Here is a 20,354-nt window from a genome sequence, read left to right as displayed (position 1 = left end):
GAGCTCATGTGCCAAGATCACAGTCAGCACCTAGATGCATGTTGCATGGAAGCTGGCTTCTTGGATAGCAGCGGGGAAAATATGTAGTTAAGGCCCCTTCCGGGGAGAAACTGGGAGTTGGGCATTTTTGCCTCCTTTCCCTGTGTATAGTCATGGGGTTGTGCTCCTACACCCATTATAAACTGCTTCTTTGTTTGTTACAATCCTTTGATAATCATGAATGCAAGCCCTGTTGATTTTCAGAGCCAGGTGATCCAGGGGCTTGTACCTTGGGTAGAAATCTCTAAAGGTAGGGTGTGGATGTGTGTACAAGCTCCTTCTAGGGAGATTTTGGTGATTTGAAGTGGGCTAGATAGAGAGGTTGGAGGAGCCATCCTTTGTCTTCCCAGTGTCTGTGGAGGATGTCAGTCAGCCTTTAGATATGTGCTAAATAGAAAGCCTGACATTCAGGCAGCAGCTTTTAATGTATGCAAATAAACCCTTTTCAGGGGATGACCAGGAGGTGGATATTTTTTGTTTTCTCCCTCTACACTGATCTCAGGGTGGGATAGCCACTGCAAATCCTCTAGAGCCCATTAAGAACTGTTTCTTTGTTTCCTATGGTCTTGTTAGTCTCATGCATGGAAGTCCCATTGGCTTTTAGAGCTAGTTGTTTTAAGGACCCATCCCTCAGGTGGGCGTCTTAAAAGTTGGGGTACTAGATGTGGAGTCCAAACTCTTCGCTTCTCACAGAGAAGCTGAAAGTTGAAAGTTTTCTCCCAATTGTATGGTGCTGTGCCAGAGGTGGGGTTTATGGTGAGAGTGTGTCTCAGCCTTTCCTACCTGTTTTGATGTGGGTATTGACCCATTTATCCAACATGTAGGCATTGTTAAGCTTGTTTATGGCTTTCTTTCAGAGGGAATTGCTTGTGTGTAGCTGTACATTTGGTGCATCCATGGGAGGAGGGGAGTTTAGGAACCTCCTATGTTGCAGTATCTTGGACTAGAACGGCATCCGCCTATTAAGAAGCCAAATTATTTGGTTCAGTACAGTTGTAAATTCTTTGAAATTGATTGATAGGAAAACACGACTAATAACATATGTAAAATATGTGATATGCACCAGACAAAATTCTAAGGAAATTAGTCAGGTGACTAGAAAACCCAAGTAAATTAACTTATTACACAAATAACAGAATGGATAAAAAAGAGAAACAAAAGTAACATTTATTGAACATTTTTTGTCTGCCAGGCATAATATATAGTTATGTACCTACATATGCATACATATATATGTGTTTATGTTTGTGTATATATGTATGTGTCTGTATACATACGTATATATACACATATACACACACATGCTTGTATTGTATATACGTAATGCTTGAAATAATTGAGTAACTTGCCTAAAGTAATATAGCTGATTACTTATAGAGGAAGGAATCAAATGTAAATCTAACTCCAACACCCTTGCTCTTTCATCTGCTTCTTCTAATGTAACATGTTTTGGTTACAAAATTTTGCTCACAGTGTTAACTAACCCTGGGTCCGTTAACATCATGCCATTTTAGGTCCTGATCAGGTGATCCTGAGCCCTGATTTCTCATTTTATCTGTTTTAATGGAGATTACTAGTTTGCTCGTTGTCCAGTGAATGGAAGTGATGTGAGCCACTTCTAGACCTGGCTCATAAAGTTTCCCACAGTGTTTTTCAATGTTATTTTCTCCTTTCCTGAGGGCTGGAATGGTCATGACTAGAATTGATCTTGGAAGCCACATATTGGCTACTTTCAGCTTTTTAAATTTTTTTTAGTTCTGTTCTGTTTTCTTTTCAGGAGATATAGTTCCCAGGGCTGTGAGCTGTGGAATAGAGAGAGGTCTGTCTCCCACCTTGGGCATATACTGGGGGTGGACTGGGGCCTATTCTTCCTAGGTTGGTCTGAACCCTTGCATGGGGTTTTCTGGGCTTTCCAAGAGGCTCCAGAAAGAGGCCACAGCCCACCTCCAACTTCCCTTCGTGTGTACTCCCAGGCTAGCAGAAGAAGTTGATGAAAGATGGGGGACAGGAGAGGACCCATCCAAACAGACCCAGAGTGGAGGCAGGTCAGAGCCCATGATAGGAGTGGCAGTCTTGGATGCAGTGAAATAAGCTGGGCAGATGGTGCAAGACTGACCGGATTTCACAGCCCCAGGGTAGTGTCACTAGGCACAGATTGGGGGTGTGGTGGGGGTTTTGATTGACTGGTGGAAGGTGCAGAGCCAGGAAGCGTCCACAACCCAGCCCATCCACCCTGCCACCTCATGGATGGCCCCTCCACTGCAGGGCTGGGCCCACAGCCTCAACCTACCGCTATCACCACAGGGACCCAAGACTTCCCTCTCAGTTGAGTTCTTGAAGGACCTCTGGCTTCCTGACAACCTAGAACATGCACCCTGGGCTCTACTTAAGTGGGAAATACTTTTATTTTATAAGAGCAATTGCATTTGTAGTCTATTTGTAGTGGCATTTTAACCTATCCTAATTAATATGCTTGTTTTAATAGAGTAGTCAAATGTCAAGGTGATTAGGCCACAGAGATTTTTCAACATGAGCAAAATATACAGGGGAAGAAATTTTCATAAACTCTTTTACTCTCAATAAGACACGATAAATGAAAAAACTAGTTTTTTTAGTTATATTGGGACTTATCTTGAGTAACATTTAAGATTATCAGTTTAGGGACTCTTATTATGTATTATTAATTTTGCTGCCAAAAATTAATTTGCCTTTTATCCAATGAGACTAGTGTCATAGAACTTGGAATTGCATAGAACTTTAAGAAATCATCCTATGATAGAGGATTGTTATTATGAATGGCCAAAAATTCACTAGAGAAAAAAAGAGAGGGAGTCCCTAACATGGAGGACAACTGATGGGATACAGATTGGGTGTTATAAATCACCTCTTGAGAGAAAGTGTGCCAGTCACATAATTTATTTACGAAGTCTTTCTGTCAGCTACCTTTTCCAAAGTCTGGCTGCAGTCTGCATTCTAAGCCTATGGATTATTTCTGACATCAGGGCCTACAGGGATTCACCGTCACTTGCATTCTCTTGGTCTCAAATAGCCTTGATTTTTCTTAGGCATTATACCAAAATTAAACCGTAAGACTGGTGTGAGGACCAATGGAAGATCTGTCCCTTATAACAATAGAAAGAGCTCATTTTTCCCCCATCCTCCAACTCACTTTTGTAGACCAATTGTATCAAACAACAAAACGTATAGGCTTTTGAATCAGAGGCTTGTGCATTGAGTACAATGAACTAAAAAGCAAGTAGAGGCACCAGCTCCTCATCTTATCTAATCTCCCACCAACGGTTAAAAGATAGATACTCCCTTGGCAATAGGAGCACTATTAGTCACTCCTCTTGGACCATGTATTAGCTGCTTCTAGACCCACAAATCAGCAGCTCATTCAATGCAGAAGCCAAGAAGTAGAGTCTTAAAGTACCATCTGATTAAGTGAGATATTCATCACAAGCCCTAGTAACAACTTGGTACTAAGGGCCTTTTTATATTCTTTTTCCTTGTGTCTGCCATTAAAAAGAGCGGAGAAGTATCATTCATCATTGGTCATGTCTCTTAAAGTTGTCAAATCACAGTCAGAAAATATTTACTTTGTTCTTCCTAAAGCATTTTCTTGAGGTTACCGAATTTTACTTTTCCTTCCTAAAACTCAACTCTGAAGCAGGGGCTTATTTTTTATTGGTTCAGCTGGTTTTTGTTTGTTTGTTTTGTGAGGTAAAGTTAAATAACAGTAAACTACAGGATGACAGAGTTTGTTAAATACAGGGTTTCAGTTTAGTTGTTTTATGATCCTCACATCCCTATTTCTGTAGTCATAATCATGATCTTACTTTGCTTATTCATCTTTCACTTACGTACCTCCTATGCTGGGGAACTCTCTGTCTCGTTTTGGAATACTGTTACTGTTAGAAGCTCTTCTTTATTTGGCCGAAATCTTGTCTGTAACTTTTATCAGTGAGTCTAGTTCTGCTATTCAGCATCACATAGAACGTCCAAATTTTTAAAAATAATTTTTTTACTGTAAAATAATACACAGATATGGGAATCCACTAAATGGATTTTCATTGTAATCATTTTCTTTCTTTCTTTATAGTTTTATCACCCAAATTTGCATCCCTAGACATATAGTTTAATCTTGCCTATTTTGTTTTGATGATATGTCTTTTAAGTCTTTTGATCTACAAGTAGCAGAACCCAGGCCATTTTATCTATAGGACTTCCTATTGGCTAGATTTTACTGATGCTTATTCTCAGTGAAATTCAACACATTCCTCTGTTCTCTGTATTACCTGAATATTGACAACTGGATTCTGAGGCTTGATCAGATTCAGATTTGATCCTTGGTGGCAAGATTGTGTTGTGTTATTGTGGTGGTATTGTGCTCTTTTATCAGGAGGCACCTAATGTCTAGTTGCTTTTCTTTTTGTGATATTAGCAGATATTGATGTTCAATGACTAGATCTGTTAATTTCATTGGGTTTGCAAAATGGTGATATTCTAATTTTATCATGTCTTTTACATTTATTAATTGGAACACTTTGTAAAGAGACACTTTCCCTCATCTACTATTTGGTTACAAATACTTTGGCTACTCTCTGGAGCAGTGCATATAGGAAATATAATGCTAAATTTTGATCCAATTAAATCTGGCAGTTTTATTGAAGACAACTGTCTTAACATCATGATATTCAAAAATGTTTTAATTAAATAAGTGAATGTAACTGCCGTAATTCCCTTAGTAAATCTTTTCTCCAGGCTAAACATTCCAAAATCCTTCAATGATTTGCCATATATCTTAGCTTCCAGCCTTCATTATCTTGGATGCTATATTCTGAGCCCTTTATATAATAGTTTGTTAATGTTGCTTTTAACAGGACCACTTAAAAGGAGGCATCTTCATATCAATTGATATGCAGTGATCTCCAAGATACATTGCTAAGTGAAAAAAAGCAAAATATATACTGTATTTTATGTCCAGAATAAACTCTACCAATGCAAGAATACAAAAAGTATGTTCCTTTCCTTGACTTATTGTTTCAAACTAAAACTATTAATAATATTCAGCAGCATAATTTAGTGACTTTCGTAACAAAGAAGGCATCTGATTTTCAGTCTGAAAATCATTGGCCTTTAAGTTGTTATCTTTCTACTTTATCTTGTATTTCATTGATGTAACTTTTTAGTTCACAAAGCCATCTTTGGCAGGAGCTATAGCTTATACCCTAAATTTTGCTAACTGATTATTTTTTGTTGTTGTTGTTGAGAAGAACAAGAATACAGATAACCTAAAGAAAGTCATTTCTTCTGTGGCTAGTATTACCCAACAGATAGTTATAGTTTAATATAAAATGCCTTTTATTTAAGACTTGTAACTGAGTCTCAAGGCTGCTAAGGGGTTGAAAAGCTTCTTAGTGTGTTTGCCACATGCCACATCTTTTGATAAAATCTCCTCTGAAATCAGTATTCCAATCTTAATGCAAATTAGCATTGGAAAGATTCCTGTCATGTATAGTTACAAGTTAGTGGTCCTTTCTTAGTTGCTGAAAGCACATCTGATAGTGGAATTAAGACCATTGTTAAACAGCTGTTGTCAGTGACCTCAAAATGACCATCTAACCAGGACTGACAGTTATAGTGATAGCTGTGTTAACATAGCAAATTAAAAACATTACTAATGTTTTTCTTTTTTTTTTCCCTCCCCAAAGCCCCAGCACATAGTTGTACGTTCTGGTTCTAAGTCCTTCTAGTTCTATGTGAGCTGCCGCCATAGCATGGCTACTGACAGGCAAATGGTGTGGTTCTGCACCTGGGAACTGAACCATGCTACCGAAGCCAGTCGCACTGAACTTTAACTGCTAGGCCATCAGGGCTGTCTCTAATGCTTTTCTTAAGATTAGTGAATTGCTTTATAGACATTGAACTGATGGGTTTTTATATCATATTGCTCTCACACATTTTCTAACTAGTTATTTATAAGATACTATTTATTATTGGCTATCTCAGCTTAGAAATTCAGATATAAAAGAAATCTTTGTACTATTTTGTACAAGAAGTACTATATAGTTGGTGTTTTGGTGAAAAAGATTTCTCTCATACCTGAATTTGTAAAAGAATATTATGCAGTAGATACGGTATTTTGTATGTTGCATGCACAGAAGGAGGGCTTTCATATTAACATTACATTCTTTTAGTTAAATGTATGCATATTTGATTTTCTTCCTATTCAAATATTTGCTTGTGTTCTTCCCAACTCTGCTCTTTTCTAATTATGCTATATAAAGAGTTTCAGGCACTTTGCTCAATTTTATAGTCAAAAGTGAAAGTCTTGTTTCTTCAGACCTGTTAATAATTGTTTCCATGATATGTATTTTTTTATGCTATCATTTAATGTATTTTGTGTTTGAAAGACTATTAGCTATTCAAACTTGTGAAGTCCTAAGTCTGTTTTGTTTTAGGATTCAGAAAATTACATAGAAGTAAAAACTGTAAAATCAATCCCTTACTAAAAACTTGGTATTTAAGAACATCTAGGCTGCCATATATATGGGATTATACTCTGTTACTGAGACTTTTTGATTTCTTGTGTGACATCTTTCAGTTTTGCTGGCTTTCAGTGATTTAAGAAATTAGAAAATTCTTCAGAAAAAATTGTAAACAAAAGTTCCATGAGTATTGCCTCAACTGGAATATGAATGGTATGTTGGAAAAAAGAGGTTCAAAAACTTTGGAATTCAAGTTTATTTCTAATATAAAAAATCCAGTATGCAAAAAAAATGATAAAATTTTCCAAAAAATAAGATAGAAAATATATAAAATGAGAATTGCTTAATATAGTAACACTTTCTGAATTTCTAATTTTAGGTGATGGAATATGAGAATAGGATTCGCGCATATTCCACACCAGACAAAATCTTCCGATATTTTGCCACCTTGAAAGTAATTAATGAGCCTGGTGAATCTGAAGTGTTTATGACTCCACAAGATTTTGTTCGATCTATAACACCCAATGAAAAACAGCCAGAACGTAAGTTGCTAAAGTGAAAAATAAGATTGTAACATTTATTTTGTTATACTACTTTGTTTCTTTGTATGTATTGTCTAAACTTTATATGTCCATGCAATAATTGTAATTCACGGTGTAGCTACTGAATGTCAGGCATTATCATGCTCAGCTTTAGGAGTAATATGGAGGAGGATACAGTCTTAATGTGGCAATCCTCAACCACGATAAAGGGTTGAGGAGATTGTACCCCTCTGGCTGAGATTCATTGACTGAATGAGAATTTTCCTGAAGACAATGCATTACACATGTGACTTCTATCAGGTTACTCTTTAGTGAGAGAGAAAGAGACAGTAATGGATAATTTCAGGAATGTGATGATTTGTTAAAGGACAGAAGACATTGTGGCAGTATATAGAAGGGACACTTAGCTCAGTCTGTAAGTTTGGAGAATGGTTCCTAGAGAATACATCTAAGTTTGAATAAAAGTTAGACAAACAGACAATAGCAGAAAGGATGACTCATGTAGAGGAAACATCCTGAACAAACGAGATGTGAGGAAAGAAAATAAATGGCTTAGTACCTTTAAGTTAAATGTAATAATTTACAAATGTATATGGGAGATATCATGGGAAAAAAGATGGAGTAGGGAACTCCAAGAATCAGTTCTTCCACTAAACAAGCATTAAGCTACCAAAAATGGACAGAATAAACTTTTTCAGAACTTTGGAACCTAATCAAAAGCTTACAAACAGGGGAGTATTTAATGAAGAAAGAGGCTGCTAAATTTTGGTAAGAAAGTGTTGTGGCCTTTTGCTTACCTACCTACCATGGGGACGGCAGCCTACATTCCTAGTGTGGCTTACTGGAGATGGGGAGTTCAGTGGGGGGCAATATAGACTTTTTTCTCCAAAATTGTGGTTGTGCTCCCAAAGGGAACAGCACAAAGACTTGCCTTTGTTTTGCCCACCTCAAGCTAGAGTGGCTTCCCAGGTGTCGTCTACTAAAAACATTTAAAGACATGTAATACCCATAGCCAATGGGCCAAGGGAGGGCAGATGGGACAAGTAGCAGACAGGCTGAAAAGCCTAGGAAGGAGGAGGCTGAGGAGGAAGACTTTTCAGGGAATAAGAGCTTTGAAAGGCTACTGCATATACTGTGGAATCTGGAGTGCAACATGCATGCTCAGGGCCGGACATATGCTTGGAAAAGACTTGAGTGGGCTCATACCTCTTGCTGATCTTTGTGCTCCGTGCAAGAAGGTGAAAGTTAAGGTGAAGTTGTAGGAGGTCAAGCTAAACATCGAAGGAGGGCCCCAGCTCAGAACCAATCTGCAAATACTAGGAGAGTGGGGTGTTTTTGTTTTGTCTTATCCATTCTTTTTACCTCCAACGTTTAAAGAAATCTCTGTCAGGTCACTTGCTGACTGCTTAGATAATAGAACAGAAACTTCAGTGATGACGTATGACAAGGAATACAATCTTTGCAGAAAGAGCTTGGAAAAATCACCAAACCAAGTGATGACTGTGGTCCTCAACAAGTAACAACACCAATTCTGGGAAAGAGGGAGAGTCTGATTTCCAGAATTACCACATTGTAATATCCAAGCTGTCCAATTTTCAATAAAAAATTGCATGGCATACCAATAATCAGGAATGTATGACCCATTAACAGAAAAAAAGAAATTCACAGAAACCATCCCTGAGGAAGCCCAGGCATTGCACTTCCCAGTTAGAGACTTTAAATCGGCTATCTTAAATATGCTCAAAGAGCCAAAGGAAACCATAGACCAAGAACTGTAGGAAACAAGGAGAACAATGTATTAATAAGTAGAGAATATCCGTGAAGAAATAGAAATGATAAAAAGGAACTAAGTAGAAATTCTTGAGCTGAAAAATACAATAGCTGAAATAAAAAATTCTCTGCAAAAGTTCAACTGAGGATTTGAGCAGGCAGATAAAACAATCATAGAACTTAAAGATAGGTCAATTGGTATTGTCCTGACTGAGGAGCAGAAGGTAAAAAGAATGAATAAAAATTAGCAGAGCCTAAGATACTTGTGGGACACCGTCAGATGTCCCAACGTATGCCTAATGGAGTCCCAGAAGGAGGAACTCAGACATCCCAGGTAATCAAAAGCTGGGGAAGTTTCTTGCTGGTAGACCTTCGCTACGAGAAATGCTAAATTGGAGTCTTTTAGGCTGAAATGAAAGGGTACTAGATAGTAACTCAAAGCCATACAAGGAAATAAAAAAAATAATAAAGACCAGCAAAGGTAACTGCATAGGGAAATATAAAAGCCAGTATTGTTATATTTTTGGTTTGTAACTCCTTTTTGTTTCCTATGTGATTTAAAAGACAAATTCATAAACAATTATAAATATGTTAATGTTTATTCATACTAGATTATTATCAATTTAAGGCATTAATTGTAATTCCCAGGTTAACCAGTAAGAAAATAACTGAAAAATGTACAGAAAAGGAAATGAGGAAGGATTATAAATGGTACACTAGAAAAAATCAGTCAAACACAAAAGAGGGCAAGATTGGAGGAATCAAGGAACAAAAAGGTATAAGACATATAGAAAACAAGATGACAGAAGCAAGTCCTTTCTAGTCAGTAATCACTTTAAATGTAAATGAATTAAGCTCACTAGTTAAAAGATAAAGATTAACAGGAGAAAAAATATGCCCTAACTATGTGCTGTTTCCGAAAGACTGACTTTAGATCCAGAGACATAAATAGGTTGAAAGTGAAAGGGTACAAATAATAATCAAAAGAGAGCTGAAGTGACTCTACTAATATCAGACAAAATAGACTAAGTAAAACATTGTTACAAGAGACAAAGAAGGGCATTGTTTATTGATAAAAGGGTCAGTTTATCAAAAAGATATAATAATTATAAATATGTACAACCAAATGACAGACCACAAGATATATGAAGGAGACGTTGACAGAATTGGAGGAAGAAATAGTTCTACAATAATAGTTGGAGACTTCAGTACCCTTGTTTCAATAATAGAACATGTAGACAGAATGTCAGTAACAAAATAGAGGACTTAACATTATAAATCAACCAGACCATAACAGACATTCACGAAACACTCCACTCAAGAGCAGCAGAATATACATTCTTTGCAAGTGCACATCAGACATTCCTCAGAATAGAGCAGATACATCATATATTAGGCTGCAAAACAAATGTTAATAAATTTTAAGAGATTAAAATCATACACTGTCTCTTTTCTGATAACAGTAAAATTAAACTGTCGGTAACAGAAGGAAAACTAGAAAATTCATAAATATGTGGAAATTAAACAACACACTCTTAAACAACTAATGGATCAAGGAAGAAATCACAAGAGAAATTAGAAGATGCTTTGAAATGAATGAAAAGCAAAACAGAACTTACAAAAACTTATGTAATCTGGCAAAAGCAGTGCTCAGAGGGAAACTTACACCTGTAAAACACCTCCATTGAAAAAGAAGAAAGATTTCAAATTAATTTCCTAACATTACACCTTATGGAACTAAAAAAAAGAAGAGCAAACTAGACCCAAAGATAACTGAAATAAGGAAATAAAAATTAGAACAGAGAGAAAACGAAATGAAGAATAGAAAAACAGTAGGGAGAATCAATGAAACAAAGTTGGTTCTTTGAAAAAATTGATAAAATTGACAAACCTTTAGCTAGACTGACTAAGAAAAAAAGAGAGAAGCAAAGAACTAAAGAAGCCAAGTAACTGGAGAAGCAAATACAAATAACTAAAATCAGAAATGAAAATGAAGACAGTCCTACCTATTTTACAGAAATAAAAAGAATTATAAGAGAATACTATGAACAATTGTATGCTAACAAATTGGATTACCTACATGAAATGGACAAATTACTAGAAACACAGAAACTACGAAAAGTGAAAAAGAACTCTTATAACTCAACAAAAAGATAAACAACCCAATTAGCAAATGGATAAAGGACTTGAATAAAATTTTCTCTAAATAAGATATGCAGGTGGTCAATAAGTAAATGAAAAGATGCTTAATGTCATTGATCATGAGGAAAATGCAAATCAAAACCACAATATACCTCCTCACACCCTCTAGACTGCCTATAATTTAAAAATGAACAAGTGTTGGTGAAGATGTGGAGAAATTGAAGCTCTTATATGTTGTTGGTAAGAATGCAAAATGGTGCAACCGCTGTGAAAAACAGTTCGGCTATTTCCCAGAAACTTAAACACAGAATTACCATATGACCCAACAATTCCGTTACTAGTATAAACCCAAAAGAATTGAAAACAGATACTCAAACAAGTATCTGTACATGAATGTTCATAGCAGTACTATTCACAATACCCAAAAGGTAGAAACAACCTAAATGTCCTTTAACAGATGAATGGATAAACAAATTATGGTATATATATCTATATCCAATAGAATATTAAACTCAGATATGAATGAACCTGAAAACATTATGCTAAATGAAATAAGCCAGACACAAAGGGCCCACATAGCATGTGATTTCACCTATATGAAGTATCAAATATAGATAAATCCATAGAGACAGACAGCAGGTTGTTGGTTAATAGCGGCTGGGTTGGGGAGACGAGGACTGATTGTTTAATGGGTATGAGGTTTTCTTTTAGAGTGATGAAAATGTTTTGACACTAGGTAGAGATGATTATGACACAGCACTATGAATGTAATAAGTACCCCTGAACTGGACACTTTAGAATGGTTACTTTGTGTTATTTGAATTTTATCTCAATTTTAAAAAGGGGAAAAAAGAGTGTACAATCTTCATTATTTGCAGATTTTGTATTTGTAAATTTGCGTACTCACTAAAATTTAGTTGTAACCACATAATCAATATTCGTGGTGCTTTTGTGGTCATCTGTGGATATGTATGGAGCAGCGAAAAATTTGAGTCACCTGTTGCACATGTTCCCAGCTGAGGTCAAACAAAGTAATGCTCTGCCTTTTTATTTTAGCTTTCAGACTTTAAACGTGTGCTTTCCATGGTCTATTTAGTGCCATGTTTTTCACATTTATGTGCTTTGTCTTAGTGATTTCACTGTCTCCACTCCCGCCCCAGGTAGTATTGAAGTGCTGTCTAGTGTTCCTAAGCACAAGAAGGCTGTGATGTGCCTTAAGAAGAAAAGGCATGTGCTTTATTCAGACATGAGTTCTAGTGCTGTTGGCCATGGGTTCAATGTTAATGAATCAAATATGTGTGTGTGTATATATATGGGAGAGAATGAATCATATATTTATATATATAGAGAGAGAAAGAGAGTGAATAAGGTATTTTTAAACAGAAACACGCATAAAACAAGGTTATGTATTGATTGGTTAACAAAAATCCTGTGACCAAAGGTTCACAGGAACCTAACTCTGTATTTCCTCCAGGAGCAATACATCAGTATTCCCCAATTCATTTTTCATGGCAACTTTATAGAACATACCTGCCATAATTAGCAAGAATCAATTGTATATGGCACAGGAGTAGGATATGAAAAAGAAACTATTTCTTTAGAGGATATCTTGTAAAAGAGGCATCCTAAAGGGAGTGGCCTTGAGTTGAGTTTTGAAAAATGAATAATAATTCATCACATATATGAGAAGGAAAAGGCATCACTCAGAGTGAGTAAATTGTATGATCAAAATACTAACATGTGAAATACCAGAGTGAGCTTAGGGAACCAAAAACAATTATGGCATTTTCTAACCAGGGAGTTTATCATGTTTTGCTTATGTTTATTAACATTCATACATCTCTAGGCCAAATAAAAACTCTAGATAGAACTATCACCTCCCAGAGGTGCATGAAATTTGCTAGATATTTAAAGTTTTTTGTTCTGGAAATTTTCAAATGTAGAAGTAGAGAGAATGATGTAATCAACCCATGTGTGCCCATAACTTAGCTTCAACAATTACCAGCACATGGCTAATCTTATTTCATCTATAACCTTCTTACTTCTTCTTCTCACCCCAGATTGTTTTAAAGCCAATCCAAGACATCATATCATTTTAGCCTATAAGTGCTTCTGTATGTGTCTCTAAAAGATAAGCACTAATAAAACCCCAATAATACCAATAATTATTAAATGTTACATTTAAAAAAAAGTAGCAATCACTTCATTTTTTTATTTAAACTTTTTTCTGTGCTTTTTTCTTTTTTTTAATTGAGTTCATAATAGTTTAAATCATTGTGAAATTTCAGTTGTACATTTTTTCTTGTCTGTCACCACATAAGTGCTCCCCTTCACCCTCTGTGCCCACCTCCAATCCCCCTTCCCCTGGTAACCACTAAACTGTTTTCTTTGTCCATGTGTTTATTTATATTCCACATATGAGTGAAATCATCTGGTGTTTGTCTTTCTCAGTCTGGCTTATTTTGCTTAGCATAATACCTTCCAGGTCCATCCATGTTGTTGCAAATGGGATGATTTTGCCCTTTTTTTATGGGTCAGTAGTATTCCATTGTATATATGTACCACATCAGCTTTATCCAATCATCAGTCAATGGATACTTGGATTGTTTCCATGTCTTGGCTATTGTGAATAGTGCTGCAATGAACCTAGGGGTATATATGTTACTTTGGATTGTTGATTTCAAGTTCTTTGGATAAATACACAGTAGTGGGATAGCTGGGTCATATGGTAGTTCTATTTTTAGTTTTTTGAGGAATCTCCATACTGTTTTCCGTAGTGGCTGCACCAGTTTGCACTCCCACCAGCAGTGTTTGAGGGTTCCCTTTTCTCCACACCCTCTCCAACATTTCTTATTTTTAGTCTTAGTGATTATAGCCATTTTAACAGGCCTAAGGTGGTATCTTAGTGTAGTTTTGATTTGCATTTCCCTGATGATTAGTGATATTGAACATCTTTTCATGTGTTTATTGGCCATCTGTATATCTTCTTTGGAAAAATATCTTTTCATATCCTCTGCTCACTTTTTGATTGGGTTTTTTTTTTTTTTTATTGTTCAGTTGTGTGAGTTCCTTATATATTATGGTGATTAACCCCTTGTCAGATATATGATTTTCAAATATTTTCTCCCAGTTGATGGGTTGTCTGTTTGTTTTGATCCTCGTTTCTTTTGCCTTGCAGAAGCTCATTAGTCTGATGAACTCCCACTTGTTTATTTTTTCTTTTGTTTCCCTTGTCTGAGAAGACGTGATATTCAAAAAAATCCTTTTTAAGTTCAATGTCAAAGAGTGTACTACCATTATTATCTTCCAGGAGTTTTATGGTTTCAGGACTTATCTTCAAGTTTTCGATCCATTTTGAGTTTATTTTTGTGTATGGCATGAGATAGTGGTCTACTTTCATTCATTTGCTTGTGGCCATCCACTTTTCCCAACACCATTTATTGAAGAGACTATCTTTACTTCATTGTATGTTCTTGGCACCTTTGTAGAAGATTAGCTATCTGTAGATGTGCGGTTTTATTTCTGGGCTTTCAGTTCTGTTACATTGATCTATGTACCTGTTTTTGTACCAGTACCATGTGTTTTGATCACTATGGCCTTGTAGTACATTTTGAAGTCAGGGATTATGATGCCTCCAGCTTTGTTCTTTTTTCTCAGTATTGCCTTAGCAATTCGGGGTCTTTGGTTGCCCATGGGGAGTGTTTTTAAAGTAGCATGTAGAAAAACTTAAGCTTTTGTCAGAGTAGAGCATACTTGAATTCTGGTCAGAGCAAAGAGGATCCCTGTTTCCTTTCCTCCATATCCCTCTGGCTGGACCTATTCATCTTGATCTAATTTAGTCTACATAGAAGAAGAAAACGGTGTGAAAAGGGAAAACACAGATCATACTGTGATTTGCTTGTCCTGGACTCCATAATCTCTCTAGGATAACCATTCATGCCCTTAATGATAATCTTACCTAGAACACTTTTAGTTTGAGACACATAATTTTATACTTCATTATAGAGGAGTGACATCAGCATCATGGTGGTGTGGGCGCTCCCTGTAAAGTCTCCCCTCTAAGATACAATAAAAATGACATTCATATTCCAACAGAGGACAGCCACACAACACAAAAGACATCTGAGAGTCTCACACAGCCATACATTGGAAGGTGGAGGTGCTGGAGCCCTCCCCTCGTACCCCCAGAGGAAGTGGCATGAGGTAAGAGAAAGCCTCTCTTCCTCCCTGAAGGACAGTGACCCAGGGATTGCCCATAACCTCCAAGAGAAAAGTGGGGAGGGAGGGGCTGCCCTCCATGGGAACACCATAGACCTCCAAGGTCCCTCACAGCCTGAGGAAAGCCCCCAACAGAGGTGACTAGCTATTGCAAGGGTGTTTTCATCAAGCCAACACCCCAGGAGAGCAGATAGCAAGGGCAGAGCATGAAGTCCCCAAGATCATGTGGAAGAAGGAAAGCACCCCTCCCCCCATGCTGGTACCCCAGCCCAGCACCTGGGAGCTGTCCTGTGGATCACAGAATGCTCAGAATATGCAGTTATTGACCCCATCCAGTGGTGACAAGTGGAAGCAGTGATCAAATACTACCACAATTCAGAAGCACAAATCCACGCCATCTAGCAGCATGAAAAAATATATTAAATCTCCAATCCTGAAGGAAAATGATAGGTATCCAGAAATCAATGCTGAAGACACAGAAATCTATAACCTAAGTGGCAGAGAATTCAAAATAGCTATCATCAAAAAAACTCAGTGGGTTAAAAGAGAGTGCAGATAGACAATTCACCGAATTTGGGAGCTGCTTCACAAGAGATTGAAACTTTTATAAAGAAGAACCACTACTTCTCCACAGCAAAGGAAACCATCAACAAAGCAAAAAGACAGCTTAACAATTGGGATAAGATATTTGCAAACCATATATCAGATAAGGGGTTAATATCCAAAATATAGAAAGAACTCATACATCTCAACAACCAAAAAACCCAACAACCCAATTAAAAAATGGGCAAAAGATGTGAACAGAGATTTCTCCAAAGAAGATACACAGATGGGCAACAGGCATATGAAATGATGCTCAGCATCATTAGCTGTTAGGGAAATGCAAATCAAACCTACAATGAGATATCACTTCACTCCAGTCAGAATGGCTATAATTAACAGGACAGGAAACAAGTGTTGGAGAGGATGTGGAGAGAAGGGAACCCTTGTACACTGCTGGTGGAAGTGCAAACTGGTGCAGCCACTATGGAAGACAGTATCGCGTATTGTCAGAAAACTGAGAATAGATCTCCCATATGATCCAGCTATTCTACTGCTAGATATTTATCCAAAAGAACTTGAAAACACCAACACGTAAAGATACATGCACCCCTATGTTCATTGCAGCATTATTCACAATAGCCAAGACTTGGAAGCAACCTAGGTGCCCATTAAGGGATGAATGAATAAAGAAGATGTGGTGTATATACACAATGGAATACTACTCAGCCATAAGAAATGATGAAATCTGGCCATTTTTGACAACATGGATAGAGCTTGAGGGTATGATGCAAAGTGAAATAAGTCAGAAGGGGAAGGTCATATACCATATGATCTCACTCATAAGTAGAAGATAAAAACAACGACAAACAAACACATAGCAACAGAGATTGGATTGGTGGTTACCATAGGGGAAGAGAGGAGGGGGGAAGGCAAAAGGGGTAATCAGGTTGACTTCTGAGGTGATGGATTATAATTAGTTTTTGGATGGTGAACATGATGTAATCTACACAGAATGTGAAATATATTATGATGTACATCTGAAAGCTATATAATGTTATAATCCAATGTTACTGCAGTAAAAAATTTTTCAAAAAAGAAGAACCAGTCAGAAATATTGGAGATGAAAAACAGAATGGATGAGATAAAGTAGAATATAGATTCCCTGAACAATAGAGCTGATATCATGGAGGAACAAATCAGCAACATTGAGGACAGAAATATAGAAATGCTTCAGATGAAGAAAAGAAAACTAAGACTAAAAAGAAATGAAGATGTTCTCTGAGAAATATCCGACTCAATGAGGAAATGCAACATAAGAATTATAGGCATTCAAGGGGTAGAAGAGAAGGAGAATGGAGCAGAAAGCCTGTTCAAAGAAATAATAGCAGAGAACTTCCCCAACCTATGGAATGAGATGGCAGTCCATGTGGAAGAGGCTACCAGATCTCCTAAACATGTCGATGTATAAAGACCTACAGCCAGGCATATAGTAGTGAAAGTGCCAAAAGTAAATGACAAAAAATACTAAGGGCAGCAAGGCAGAAGAAAATAAGCTACAAATGAACCCCTGTCAGGCTTTCAGCAGATTTCTCAGCAGAAACCTTATAGGCTAGGAGAGACTGGAATGACATATTCAAATCTTTGAAGGACAGAAACTTTTGGCCAAGAATACTCTATCCAGAGAAAATATCCTTCAGATATGATGGAGAAATAAAAACTTTCCCAGATAAACAAAAGCTAAGGGAGTTTGTAGCCATGAGACTCCCCCCGCTACAAGAAGTGCTCAAGAAGGCCCTCATACCTGAAAAGAAAAAGGGAGAAAGGGTTTACAAAGCCCTGAGTAAGAAGATAAATAGGTAGACAAAATCAGAAAATTGTAGCTATACCTCAGAACAGGTTAGCAAATACTCAAGTAAAACATTAAAGGTAAAGGGAGGGAAAACACCAAACACAAAGATAATCTTGTCATCTTAACCAGTAACTCACAACACAAGATGGAATAAGATGTGAGAAGAACAACTTATGAGGGGAAGAGTAAAGGGACTGAATCAGCTTAGTCTAAGGAAATGAGGCCATCAGAAAATGGACTATCTTATCTACAAGATTTTGAATACAAACCTTATGGTAACCACTAAACAAAAAAGTAGAACAGAGACACAAATAATAATTAAGGAGAAAACTAAGAAAGCCAGCATAAAAAACTACCTAAACAAATTGATAGTCCGAAATACACAGGACAAGAAACAAAGGAAATGTAGGAGAACCAGAAACCAGTGATAAAATGGCAGTATTAAGCCCTCATATATTGATAATCACTCTAAACGTAAATGGGTTGAATTCTCCAATAAATACGCAGAGTGGCAAGATGGATTAAAGAAGAAGACCTAACAATATGCTGCCTACAGGACACATCTCAGCTCCAAAAATAAACACGGCTCAGAGTGAAGGGATGGAAGACGATACTCCAAGCTAATGGCAAAGAGAAAAAAGCAGGTATTTCAATACTTATGCTTGATTATACACAATGGGTTCTGGTTCAAGATGGTAAGATAAAGAGGTTCCTGAACTCACTTCCTCCCGTGGACACACCAAATCTGCAGCTACATATGGAACAGTTTCATCTGAAAGAAACCCAAAAACCTGATGAGCAACTCCTAAACATTGGGCAAATGAGAAAAAACCCACATGGAAATGGGCTGGAGAGACCAAGACACAATCTCACCATAAACCCCAACCCTGGGACAGCAACCAGTGGTGGAGAGGGAATTCAAAGCCCTGAGCTTCTACCTAAGGAGTGGGGGTGGGGGGTGGAGTTTGAACCCCACATCTGGCACCCCAGCTTCTGAGATCTGCACCCGAGAGCTCCTAGAGCATGTAGCTTTGAAAGCCAAGGGGACTTGCATCTACAAGACCCACAAGGCAATAGTGAACTGAGACACTGTTCTTAAAGGGCTCATGCAGACTCGCCTGGCTACCCTACAGGGCCCAGCACAGAGGCAGCTGACTGAAAGTGCCCAATCTTTCTGTGAAAGGGGCCTATTTGCTTATCTTAAAGTTTCAGCCTGCCTCTCAGGCTAGAGACATCTGGAGACCTACTGAAATACTCTTCAAAGACAGAGGCCAGTGGGCTCCATATTTGTGCTCTCCCTTTGCCTCTCTCTGGTCACCAGTATCTCCCAGAAAGGAGCTTATGCACATGTCTAGTGCCCTGGTTTTTGCAGCTGCTGCCCAGAGCATGCCCCTTGATTGCCTGCTTCTGGTGGCCAGAGGGGTTTACATTCGTGGGTTCCATAGGACTATGACAAAGAGAGAAACAGTTCTTAAATGGCTGCTACTCATGGGGCATAATACAGGAACAGAAGACTGAAACACACTCCTAGTCTTTCTATGAAAGAGGCCTATTTGCTTGTCTTGAAGCTTCAGCCTGAGGGACAGGCTTCTGTGTTTTTGGGTTTGTTTTTTTTTTTAAGATTTTATTCTTTTCCTTTTTCTCCCCAAAGCCCCCTACTACATAGATGTGGGTCCATCTAGTAGTGGCATGTGGGATGCTGCCTCAGCCTGGCCTGATGAGCAGTGCCATGTCCGTGCCCAGGATCCGAACTGGTGAAACTCTGGGCCACCACAGCAGAGTGCATGAACTTAACCACTTGGCCACGGGGCCAGCCCCCAGGCTTCTGTTTTAGCAAACATCTGGAAGCCTTCTGAAATATTCTCCAATGACCATGGAGGCCAGTGGAAGCCATCTTCACACTTTCCCTCTTCTTCGTTCTAGGTTGCTGGTATCTCCCAGAAGGGAACTTGTGCACCACATCTGTCAACCCAGTTTTTGCAGCTGCTGCGCAAGGCATACCCCTTGATTGCCTGGCTCTGATGGCCAGCCAGGCTTATGTTCACAGTTCCCATATGACTTGAATAAATGGAGAAATGGTTCTTAACCAGCTACCTTCCCTCACCCCACCCCCACCAGGGCACAGCACAGAGAGCGCAGACTCAAACACACCCCAGTCTTCCTGTGAAAGAGGCTTATTAGCTTATATTTATAGATGTGGCCTGAGGGGGCAGATTTCTAATTAAACACATATCTAGGTGCTGAGTGCAGTCCTCTCCAGAGACTGGGGAGACTGGGTGTGCCATCTTCCTACTCTCCCTCCACCCTGCCCCAGGTTGCTGGTGTCTCTGAGAAAGGAGCTTGTGTATGCATCTGGCTCCCCAGCTTTTGTGGCTGCCACCCAGAGGGCACAACCCTTGATAGCCTGTCTCTGGTGACCAGCAGAGTTTGTGTTCATGGGTTCAGCAAATGGTAGCAAACAAAGAAATACTTCTTAACTGGCTATCACCTCAGGGCTCAGTACAGAGGAAGCAAACAGAAAAACCCATCTCCCCATCTTTCCATGAGAGAGGTGTATTTACATACTTTAAAAGCTGTTGCCTGAGGGTCTCGCTTCCAATCAGCCTGAATCTAGGTGCCAACTGAAATCCTCCCCTTTAGGACACTGACTGGTCTTGGTACACCCTCAGTACTGGGAGTCTCTAGGAATAAAGTAATCCGCTTGGACAATCACAAAGTTTTGAGAGACAACCAAGAGTTAGGTCAAGGTTCGACAATCAG

The 20,354-nt window shown here is 38.1% G+C and overlaps 1 protein-coding gene across 4 annotated transcripts in view; it reads left to right on the top strand.

Annotated features, from left to right (window-relative positions):
• Nucleotides 1–20,354, top strand: part of MICU1 (mitochondrial calcium uptake 1) — a 280,401-nt gene that overhangs the window by 83,543 nt on the left and 176,504 nt on the right. For all 4 annotated transcript variants that reach the window (XM_070565467.1, XM_070565458.1, XM_070565477.1 and 1 more), the window contains exon 4: nt 6,910–7,072. In XM_070565467.1, the coding sequence (XP_070421568.1) occupies nt 6,910–7,072 (163 nt within the window). The remainder of the gene's footprint in view (nt 1–6,909; nt 7,073–20,354) is intronic.

The sequence above is a fragment of the Equus przewalskii genome, chromosome 1, assembly GCF_037783145.1.
Source record: "Equus przewalskii isolate Varuska chromosome 1, EquPr2, whole genome shotgun sequence".
NCBI classification, from domain to species: Eukaryota; Metazoa; Chordata; class Mammalia; order Perissodactyla; family Equidae; genus Equus; species Equus przewalskii.
Note: the sequence above shows the minus strand (reverse complement) of the source record. Positions and strands in the feature narration are given on the sequence as shown.